This window comes from Nuphar pumila, chromosome 3, assembly GCF_984573655.1.
Source record: "Nuphar pumila chromosome 3, dmNupPumi1.hap1.1, whole genome shotgun sequence".
NCBI lineage: Eukaryota > Viridiplantae > Streptophyta > Magnoliopsida > Nymphaeales > Nymphaeaceae > Nuphar > Nuphar pumila.
The window spans coordinates 9421008-9433087 of record NC_143251.1 but is presented as its reverse complement, the minus strand read 5'-3'; the positions used below and the strand labels follow the sequence as shown (position 1 = coordinate 9433087).

At 39.8% G+C, this 12080-nt stretch overlaps 1 protein-coding gene across 1 annotated transcript; it reads right to left on the bottom strand.

The window, feature by feature from the left end:
• Positions 1-9402: 9402 nt before the first annotated feature.
• LOC149841880 (RING/U-box superfamily protein) lies at positions 9403-11850 on the bottom strand. Its single transcript, XM_089998751.1, has one exon. The coding sequence runs from the start codon at positions 11348-11350 to the stop codon at positions 10211-10213; it is 1140 nt and encodes a 379-aa protein (XP_089854877.1). The 5' UTR covers positions 11351-11850; the 3' UTR covers positions 9403-10210.
• Between the last annotated feature and the right edge of the window lie 230 nt (positions 11851-12080).

Below are 12080 nucleotides of genomic sequence, written 5' to 3'. Positions count from 1 at the left end.
CCAAGTGGTAGATCTCAAAAAAATGAATTTGTTTGCTCGTGAAAATTCATGGACCTAAAACTATTTTTCTATTATTGACAGAACCTGTCATAATCTTTCTTTCCAAAGAAGCAACCACCAAGCCCAATCCGAGAAGAATTCCGTCCTCCCAAATTTTTTGGTGAAAGGTATGCTTGCTAACTTTAAGAATCATTTGAGTTTGTCAAAAGACTCTATCATATGAATTTTCTAGGTTTTTTGGACCGAAACATGCTTGAGAGAGTTTCAGATCTAGGTTTTTTGTAAAATCTTGAATCTTTCACTATTTGTGTGAACTTTCAAGATTTACAGAGAATAAAAAATATTTTTCTTTTATTTTTTTTAGATCTGTCCGTATGATATGAATGACATATCCAAGAATCAACTATTAATTCAAAAATCATTAATTTATTAGATTTTTGGCAAAACTGACTATCAAGAAACACTCTGCACGCATGATAGAATTTCTGTCTTGGGTTGCAACAACCATAACCCTCACTTTCGTACAACTAATAAGGCTCAATATTTTTTTGAGACACCTTCCAAATGTCTTAAAGGTATCTATGAAAGGGTTTGGCTATTGGTGATTCGATTTGAGAGGTAAAATTATTTAATTATGATGGATCGGTCAAGAAAAATCAAGAAAATATGAAAAATATAATATAAATCATGAGAAAAATAAGAAAACTCAAGCATCTTCATGAAATAATGATTTTTTAATTATGAATCAACCCATGGACAATATCTAAACATCATCTACAATTATAAAGAGACATCATGTGATCATTATACATGCTTTGGAATTGAAACTATCAAAATAAATGATGTTTTTTGCATAAAATAACTAGTTTAAGATGCTAACATGTGAAACACCATGAAACACATAAAATATATTTGCAGATACATGATTCATAATGTAAACACATGCAAGAAAGCAAATATACATTTATTTATACTAGAAACAAAGATTTAACTATCTAAAATTATGTAAGAACACAAAATTATGCATTTCGAGTTACCCAATTTCTCGGTTTAGCCATCAAGAAATAGATTTACAAAAAATAATTTTCTAAATCTGTTTTAAAGCATGATAATGAATTAAAAACACTTTTAAAACCTTTTTTTAACCTATTCCAGATCTGATCCACCATGAATCAACCTGTAGAATTGGCAAGATGTACGGTTTATGTATTTGCATTTGATCTATATTACACGTAGGTTGAATCCTACCTTAATCAAGTTTTCAAATGTAGATCGGTCTTCGTCTCCTATCTTAGAACCTTAGAAGAGCTTCAATGGTTGCTAAAAAAGCTCTAAGAAGAAGGAAATAAAGAAAATGAAGAAGAAGAAAGAATAGAAAAAAAATAAGAAGAATAAGAGAAATACCTCTCTCATTTTTTTTTTTAAAGTCCACCAAAAGGAGAGGGAGGGGGGCATTACCTCCTTAGAGTCCAACACTAACCAAAGTAAGCTAATCTCATCCCTAAGGGTCCTATTTCAGAATTTTACTAACTAACTCGCTTAATTAAATAATTAATTAATTTAATTAATCACTAATTTATTTTAATTACTAACTAATTAATTTAATTAGTTGGGGGTCCAGTAGGGGGGCGTCCTACCCTCTTTAGAATCCTCTCAGGTTTTAAAAGACCTTCTAATGAAATCTCTAAAGTCTGGAATGGATCTCACTTGGGTTCAGATTAAAAAATGATTCAAATCCAAAACCCAATCTAAATTCAAAACTTGATCCAGATCCAATCTTCAGTTGTGTTGGATCTAGGAACCAAACAAAAAGATCCAAATTCAAGACCAAATTAAAGATCCATATCAAAATATAATATTCAAATCAACACTAGATCCAAACTTAACTCATCCAGGATCCAAAATAGCCATGTGTCACCCTTGAACCCCTGTGAACTACTCTAACCATACATGGTACCCCACTGGGCTAGGCGTAGCCCCTCTGAGCCTCTCATAGGCCCTGGTTTGAGTTCAAAACACCACTTAGTCTACTTAGACTCTCAAGTTTTACCTGAATATAAAATCGATTTTAAAAGTTAAAACTAAAACAAAATCTCTATTGTTACATTAAGAAAAACCATACCCAAACCTGATAAGAATTACATGAACCAAACTTGAACCATACTTGATAAAACCAAATGTTGTATCATTTTTACATTGAAAATTTGTGGGTCTCAATCGAAACTTGGGTCAGGTCCAAATCTGGTATAAAATTTCATAAACTATACCTGGGTCCATGTATTAATCAGACCTTCGAATCCAAAGATGAGTCTTAATCGGGTCTTCTTATTTATCACCATATACTCGAACCCTATAGGGTGGTTCGGGTTGGGTCCGGGTAAACCAGGCCCATTGACAATCCTATTCACAACCACCTTGCTGGCCAAGGGGTGACCCCGTAGAGGTTAGTACTCTGCTACAAAAAGTTGAAAGACAATACCGAGGGTAGCTTTCAAGATGGGTTGGTTTTATCTTTATACAAACAAATGATCAAGAATTTTTTAATAGTAATACTCCCTTTTAGCAACCACCTCTTCATTGCTAGTCTCACCTTATGAGCCAACTTTTGGGTGGGGATAAAGACCCCAGGTTCAAGTGCGACCACTTATCATGGGGAGGGTGGTGTATGTTCTCCCCCGATGATTCACTGAATCCCACGTCTGTGTTCGGGGGTCTGAATGAGCACCACGTATACAAGCACATGAGGCTCGTATCCCCGTGTATTTTGACATCACTTAGCATTGGAGTCTGGTGTGGTTGCAAAGACTTAAGTACTCTTTTTTGCTATTTTTTTCATAAAACGATGATTTGAGAAAATGACAAAAATGCCCTTCATTCAAAAAAGAAAAACAAACGGTTCAAAAAAAGGACAAACAAGTCCTCCATCCAGAAAGTCGAGGATGATGTTGACTCTTCAAAGTCTACACAACGAAACAAACCTTAATCGTTTCGCCGATGGTGAGCCGACAATTCGATGGTGAGCCGGCGATCCGATGGTCATTCTGCGAAACAAACCTAAGCCATAAAAAATGTCTGTTTAAACTTTTCATCGTCATCTTCTTCTTCTTTCTTCTTCGTAAAACACTGTAAAACCCTCTCTCTCTCTATATAGAGAAGAAATCAAGGGAGGCAAAAAGTTTCCCTTGGTGAAGGCCATGAACATCAACTCTCACCCTTCTCTTTCTACTTCTGTGCACATCCAACAGACGATCCTACATTGCTCCATCAAACACTGCGCTGGGAGGAGCCCCGGCCCCCCTCCGGTAAGGGAAAAAACTCTAAATAAGGCTCCACAACTCATCAAGTTGAATGATGCTACACACGCTGGGAGGAGCCCCCAAACCCCCTTCTGTAAGGGCAAAAACTATGAATCAGACTCCACAACTCATCAAGTTGAACGATGCTACCCACGCTGGGAGGAACCCCCAAACTCCCCTCCTGTAAGAGCAAAAACTCTGAATCAGGCTCCACAACTCATCAAGTTGAATGATGCTATCCACGTTGGGAGGAGCCCCCAAACCCTCCTCCTGTAAGGGCAAAAACTCTGAATCAAGCTCCACGACTCATCAAGTTGAATGATGCTACCCACGCTGAGAGGAGCCCTCAGACCCCTCTTCGGTAAGGGTAAAAACTCTTAATCAGACTCCACAACTCTTCAAGTTGAATGATGCTACCCACGCTGGGAGGAGCCCCAAGACACATCTCCTGTAAGGGTAAAAACTTTAAATCAGGATCCACAACTCATTTAGTTGAATGATGCTACCCACGCTGGGAGGAGCCCCCAAACCCTCCTCTTGTAAGGGTAAAAACTCTGAATCAGGCTCCACAATAATCAATGTGCAGGTCAGTCGGTGCTTGATGGAGCAATGTAGGATCTTCTGTTGGATGTACACAGAAGCATAAAGAGAAGGGAGAGAGAGAGAGTGAGAGGGTTGATGTTCATGGCCTCCTCCAGGGGAGATTTCTTTCTCGGATAATCCTGCAGTGCAGAGACTGAGTCTTAAATAATCATCTTCGGGGCACTTAAGTCTTTACAACCACTCCTTTTCTTGAATCGTCATTTTTTTTTGCACCAATGGAGGAGAGGGTACTTAAGTCTTTGCAATCACATCAAACTCCAACGCTAATTAATGCTGACAAACATGGGGATACAAGACGCAAATGCTTAAATACGTGGTGTTTTTTGGGACCCCCGAGCATGAGATGCCCTGGGGGGGGGGGTAACATATAACCTGTTTCGCTTATCGTGAGAGCCTTTATTGCGATTAAGAGTACCACCTGCTTTTTCAACCATATTACCATCGATCCTTTTCATTTACCAGTCAGCTTGTCAAGACCATAGTGACAAATATAGATCTATGAAAAACTTGCGAGAAATTGCCCGAAAGTTTAAAGCGGCATTTTTTCCCAAGATTTTTAAAATATCATGATATTTATGAAAAACATAATTACCATAATTTAAACACGATATTTACATTTTAAACAGCTATTTTTCATAAAAACCCGTGTTTTTATTTTTAAATAAATTTTATTAATATTTTCTTATAAAAATTATGCTTTATATTTTTAATTTTGTTTTTTATTGCCTTGCTTTTGCCAAAAAAATACAAGATTTATGAAAAAAATTCAAATTCTCACAAGTTTTTGAAAAACAATATTTTGCCATTTTTAACTTTTGTCACTATGATCAAGATGCATCTTCTTTAAAATTGTCAATTCATGTATTGCAAAGGAACTTCTTTAAGTAATAATTTCGCTATCTGCTGATAGCAAGGGAACGAAATTATTGAGTAAAAATCGCTTCTTTTTTATATTTTATTATTTTTTCTAAAATATGGTTTTCATGTGATTGCAACATGAAGGTGTTTTTTCACTAGCTTCAATGCGTCAACTTCATGACCAAACATTTTTATATTTAGGCCAGGCAAACACAACCCAAGGTTCTATCGCTAGCAAATAAACTGTGTTGAATGCATTTACATGGTTGGTTGGATTGAGTAGTTGCAACTTACACATCAATTTAGTTGGGACCATAGTTATTGGAAGCTTCTTGTTACATGGAGAAACTGGCTTCCCTTAGCTTGCTTTGGAAGTGAAAAAACTCCTTGATTCCTTCATAGGAGATGAAGATTTGGGAAACACGCTTCCAAAATATAGAAAACTTGAATTTCTTTAGGGAAAAATCCACTTCCTCTTCATGTCTCAAATGGATTCCATTTAGCTTCCTTAAATAGGTGTCACTTTTCATTCACTTTCTCCTCACTTCTCATTTTTTCATATTAGAAAATTATATATATTTTATAACAAGCTTACATGTAGGTTTTATATCGAATTATATTTGTGTTCATGTCCTTTCTTATTTGCTTCAACCTACACTTTGTATTGCTTTTTATCTATTTTCTTTTCATTTTTTCATACAATTGCATAATCACTTCATAACCATATTCCACTTTCCACTTTTTATCACTCGTTTCTTCGCATCCACTTCACGCATCGCTTCTGGCATCCATTTTGTTTCTTGGTAAGTATGTATATCATAACTAACCACAAACTAAAGAATATAACAAGCATGTTCAATTTATTGTTTTCTTAACAATTCTTCTCTTTTGTATAGTTGAAGTCATGACTCTTGATTTTTTCAAAAAACAATTTACATGGTGCCTGATTTTTTCAGTCCACAACTTGCATGGCGCCTCAATTTTTTAGGCAACAACTTAGACAAGTGCTTTGACCACGGTGCCTAATTTTTCAGGTGACAAAAGGATAAAAATAGTCAAGAAAAAATCAATTGACCAAATTTGTTATATTTTGAGTCACGAATTGGCTAGTCTTGTCACATTTTTTCTATCTCGGCCAAAATACATAATAGTGCCAAAAGTTAGTGTCATCCATGTATTTGTTAGTTTTTAATTCATTATTCAATACCTTCCTTACTAGCGAATATTTACCTGTTTTACAATAGACACACACACACACACACATATATATATATATATATATATATATATATATATATATATATATATATATATATATATATAGAGAGAGAGAGAGAGAGAGAGAGAGAGAGAGAGAGAGAGAGTAATGCTTTCTTTAGGCCCTTTTTTTGGTTAGGTCTCTTAGGCCCCCTTAAAAATTATAGTTTTAAGTATTTTTTCTCACATCTAACACGGTAGATATGATCTATAGGTTTTGTTTAGTAGGAACCTGCTTTTGGATATACAAGTTTTTTGGGTGATCCAAAATCAATGGCTATAAAGGTACCAGTTTTTCTCAACTCATAAAAGTATATTTTTTCATTGAAAAAACATGATCCAAGAGTATATTTCCAGTGATTAAATCAATTGTGATAAAACACATCCAACTATTCAGATCTATCATAAAACACTTAAAACCTATGGGGCAGAACGAGAAATGGGGCTTAATATGTTCAGCTCTCATATATATATATATATATCATTTGCTACCCTTGTGAGTAAGGGTCCCTTAAATAAAACTCATAGGGAGAGGTTGCTTTGACCAAATATGACCTCATAGATGTGTTAAGCATGGTCAAAATAATAAAAATTGACCCTTTAATTATAGTTTTTTCGCACAATTTTTGTTGAGGCTTAAAAAATTGTTACATTGCAGGCTATCATTTTTTTTCACCCTAGTAAAATCTAACAGATACATCAGAAAAACATGATCCAAAGGTTAGTTTCTACTAAACATAATACATAAATCACATCTCAAGGGTTAGATATGAAAGCAAAACTAAAATTTTGAAAATATTATATTTTTTCACTAGAAAGTTCCTTACAAGAGTAGCAAACATTTTATCACAGATACTGGAAACTTGTAGCTACATGGCGAATCACACTTCAAAACTAAAAAACTCTTTGCTTCAATAAAAAAATGTGAGGCATTGGGAAACCTGCTTCCAAAATATAAGAAACTTGATTTACTTTAATGGGAAGCTTAGTTCCTGCTTGTTCCTCAAAATTTTTTTTTTCTTAACATTTTCCTATCCTTGTACATTTCCCTCACTTCCTACTTTTTTTTTATATATAAACAAGCTTGCATGTTGATCTTATAAGGTTTTATACTCATGTTCACGTTATTTTTTATTTGCTTTGGCGTGCGCTTATGCTTTCTACGTGTGTCCTTTTCATTTTTGGTGCATTTGTATAAACAATTTACAACCCTTGTTTCGCCTCTGGCTTCCACTTCATACATCGTTTTTTTATCAATTTTGTTTCTTGGTATATGTGTGTGTGTGAGAGAGAGAGCCTGTTAAATATTCAATGTTCTATATTAATTTTACCATCATTCAACTTATTGAAATAATGATTAAAATGTATTTGAAAGTATTGGTTTTGACATAAAATTAGATAATTTTTATTTAAGGATAAAAAATTACCATCACATTTAACCAAAAACCATAAATATAAAGTTTGGTGATTTGAAAATTTACTCTTGATGTTTTTTTCTTCAAAATACAAAACTTTGCCAAAATTGCTCCCTTTTTCTATGATGTGTTATTTCAATAGTTAAACACTGCTAAGGTTGTGTTTAGGAATCTAGCATTGAGATGGGAAAAGTGGCTCCAATGCTTTGGTAAAAACATGAGTTTAGAAAATTATGTTACTGCCAATTCCATTAGTCTTGCAAACTCTTTTTGGTTTTCAAGTGGTTTTGCCAATACAAGGAATTGGTATTGGCTACCAAACATGCTTCTCATATTCACCTTTTGCTCTGTTGTATCTACGGGAAAAAAAACTTAGAATTTTTTTTTTAAGAAAATAAACATGGCCGGCCATAGCCAACCACTGTTTGGGAAATGGCCGACCACTCAAAAATTAAGATAAAATAATAAAAAACACAAAAAAGTCATAAGCTGGAGATTTCCAAGCCACCCACCGGCCGGTAAATGGTTGTGAATCTAAATTAGGGTGGGCACAAATGCACAGTAAAAAAAGGAAAAAACCTAAAATCTAATTAAATATTTATGTTATTTAAGAAATAAATATAAAACCTAAAATTTAAACCGCAACAAATATCACATATATATATAATAATTAAAAAACTATAAAAATCTAAGTTTATAACTAAATCAATCATGTGGATTCAAGTTTAATATTGATTGAAAAGAAAAAACAAAGTACCTAAATGCTAATAGAAAAAAAAACAGAAAAACCTCTAAAACCTAATGAAATATTCATGATTCATGCCATTAAAAAAAAATAACAACAAAAATCCTAATCAAACATTATTCACATGTATATATTAATTGAAAAAAAAAACCTAAAATAATAAGTTTCTAACTACAATTAAGCATGCTTACTGTTGACTAAAATCAAGTATGTGAAATCATGTTTATTGTTGATTTAAAAAATACAAAAATAACTAATAAATATTTATCCGATTAAAAAAAACTAAATGTTAATTAAAAAAATACAAAAAAACCCTTGAACTTAATTATTGATATGCAATTATTTAAAAATAAATAAATAAACCCTAAATAATAAGTCTTAACAAACATCATTATTAATTTCATGTGCTAATTAATAAAACCAAAATATTCTCGAAATCCTTAACCATGAAAAAGGCGCAATAAGTTTAAACGTCCACCGTACTGGAGAGACGGCCGGATGGCAGACGGTCTCGGACGCAGCCACGCATACAGGCAGCACGCCTAACCCCGGCTAGAGTCTAAATTCAAAGAGAAAGGACCTCGGCAGTGGTGCCACCTGACGGCGAATGGCCGAAGTCGTCCTTTGGTCTGGTGGTGTTCAGAGAGAAAGGTGGGGTCGAGAGGGCACAGAGAGAGAGAGAGAGGGTCGGGGGACATGACACACATCGTGGATGGGCTCGGGTGGTGCCTACCTTGATGGCACCTCTAATGTGGGCACGATACCCTTGAGAGAGTTTTCCACTCCGGCCATAATGTGGCTCCGCCACTGGTGCCAGCCGGTGTGGGCAACAAAAAACTGGCCTTGAAACCTGAAAAAAACAAGAAAATTTTATGGCCTTTTCCAGCCAGCCACCGCCCGGGAAATGGCCGGTCGGACAAAGTGAGGTGGGGAGGGGGTGAGGTTGAAGAGTGAGGGAAGATGGCTACCTAGGGCATCAAGCAAGGTGTCGGGCAGGGAGTCCATCCATGAAATCCACAAAACCCACCTCTCGATGTGAGGATTGAATCACTGCATTGGGGAGGGTCTCAGAGCTGCCAAAACCCTCCCCATCACCCACGTTTTGACAAAACGTTGTTCCCAAACATCGAATCCCCATTGATGAATCAGCAAAACAGTTAACAGCAGTTCGAATTTCGAACCCTATATACGCTTTCAGAATTCAGACCACGAAGGTTATCCAACAGCATTTACCGTTAACATCCAAGTTTGGACAATCCATAAGTTTTATTACTCCATACCAAGGCTATTGTTCTCAAGAGTCAAGACCAAAACATATGCAAAAAAGCAAGGCCAAACCACAATAGCGAGTAGAACCCAGCTTGGCACATGAACAACCAATGACCAACCTGCAATAAGTCCCAGATAGTGCAGTTTGTGAAGTTTCAAGATCCGAACCAGCTTAAAAACGGACCGAGCTTGAGCTCTCGAACCACACACAGCTCGGCTCGGTTCTCCAGTGGACCACGCCAATCACAGGAACGCATAGAGAAGCGCACCGTTTTAGGCTTCCCAAGGGGAAAAAGATCTGATGAATGTCGTACGCAGGATCGCTGCAACACATGAATGCATGCTCGACCAGTGCATGCAAAGTCTCGTCAACATCACCGCCCTACCAACGTTCTCTCTTCCTCCGACGAAATGACACTTTTAGCCTTCAATGAGTGGCAATCTTCTGTTTACGTTCCAGGGCACGTGTGGTAAACGTAAGAAAAAGAGAGTGCAAAGACAGATTCTCGTATTTTTATACCTCACGGTAGCACTCGTAGGATAGGACCGGTCGCATTGATGCGTTCCCTCCCGAGAAATCAATGCGCGCACCATCCTCATTTAATGCTTGAAGCTAAAAGCGAGCCCCAACCAGACGCAACATTAAATTCGGCACGCTACGCCCATTATGACTCTGTCCCCTCCGGAAACTACCTCTTCCGCTGGTGGCGGAAACCGTTCCTCCTCCTCTGCTACGCACAAGGAAGCAGCAGCACCTCGGTTTGGTTCTACCGCCGGTTGAATCTCTCCGGCGATAATAGAGCCTCCGGGTCGCCTGATCTCAGACGGCTCGACGAGAAGGCGGCGACAGACCGCACGAACATGGGGCTCGTCATCGACTTGCAGCGCCGAGACGAGGAGGAGGCGCCATCGTGGACCCGCGACTCAGAGAGAGGGAAGAAGCCGCCCAGAGAAGACGTGCTCCTACGGCGGACAAACGGCGACTTGAGGTGGCGGAAGGAGAAGACCGATGGCTTCAGGCCGAAGGGAGACGGGCGCTTCCCCCAGAAACCGCCGCTCCGACGGTACCTCCACGGCGACGCCGTCGCGGCCTCCAGGACGAGCCGCTCCGTCGCGATGTTGCTCTCGAAGCCGAAGGAGTACGACCTCTTAAGGAACCCGAAGTTCCGGACGGTAGCCGGAACCTCCGCGTCGTCTCCGGCGTCGTTCTTGGACGGGTCCGGCGAGGCAGCGGTGCTCGAGAAGGGGGAAGGTCTGGCCTCCGCCGCCGGCGGATCGGGACGCGTCTCGGTCTCGATGATGATGTCTCGGAGGATGCCGTCGTCGAGGCTCGGGCGTATCCGGGAAGCCATGACCGGGACGAAGGGGGAATCTGGGTGGAATATTCCGGCGCGGCAGAGGGGGCAGTTGGCGTGGGACCGGAGCCAGATGTCGATGCAGTCGACGTGGAACGCGTGGCGGCATCTTGGGAGGACCCGTAGATAGTCGCCGGAGTCGAACTCCAGGAGGCAGACGGCGCAGTCGTGGCTGCCGTCGACGAGCCGCTTCCCCTTGGCGAAGACGCGTAGGGGAATCGTCTTGATGACCGATTCGTCCAGGCCGTAGGAGGAGAGAGTCGGGTGGAAGAAGGGCGACGAGTCGTGGGAGGGGGAGGCGCCGAAGCCGTCATCCGAGGGGGCGGAGGGCCGCCGCCACCGCCGGAGCAGTCGGAGGAGGCGGGCGAAGGCGGGGAGGATGTACTTGGAGATGAGGCGGGAGTAGGCGACGACGAGGAAGGCGGTGGCGACGACCGCAAACATGGCGATGAGCGGCGGGCTGAGCTCCGGTGCCGGTCGGGCCGGAGCGGCCGTCGGTGTCGTCCCCGGCGGCCACACGAACTCGTACTCCGGCCGATCCGTCGCGTTCATTCTTCTCTCTCCAAATCTTGCTCTGCTTCCACCGACTAATAAAAACACACACACACACACTCTCTCTCTCTCTCTCTCTTTGGGATGACACGTGCGGAAGAGCGTGTTTTGGGTGCAGACGGCACGTGCTTACCTCGAGCCGACGCGAGCACGTGGCACGAGTCTGAGATGGTCACCCGCGGGTTTGAGGGATGACCACGTTTCCGGATTCCCGTTAAGCGGGATTAGCACACCAGACCCGAGATCCAGAACTAGCAGAGACTGTAGACTGGTCGGATCCGGGTCGGATGGGGCACTACCGAATATCATGTGATTAAATGTGCCTGATTCAGATATGGAAACATATTCTGATACGGATACAAAGCGCTTGGTCAAAGCCCTCACCTGGTTAGCTATTTGCCCTTATCGGATTTGGGTTCCAAAGGCCTTGGTCCGGACCATGGTATATTGGAAAACCAAATTTTAAACAGCATGACCAGTAGATTTGGATCTGGATCAGAATTGGATATGGTGGTAATGTACATAGTAAAAATAGGTTTGAGACAATGAGAGCAATCTAGATAAGGGGTGATTGATTGACCATGTATCAGTACCAGACCCCACCCTTTGACGTCGCTGAAAACGAGGAGTGGGAATGATAAGAGAATATAAAGTAATAAGAGGCAGCTGAGAGCAATTAATGGAGATGGATGGATACAGGCTGGTCACCACCGGATTCAGGGCTCGTAGA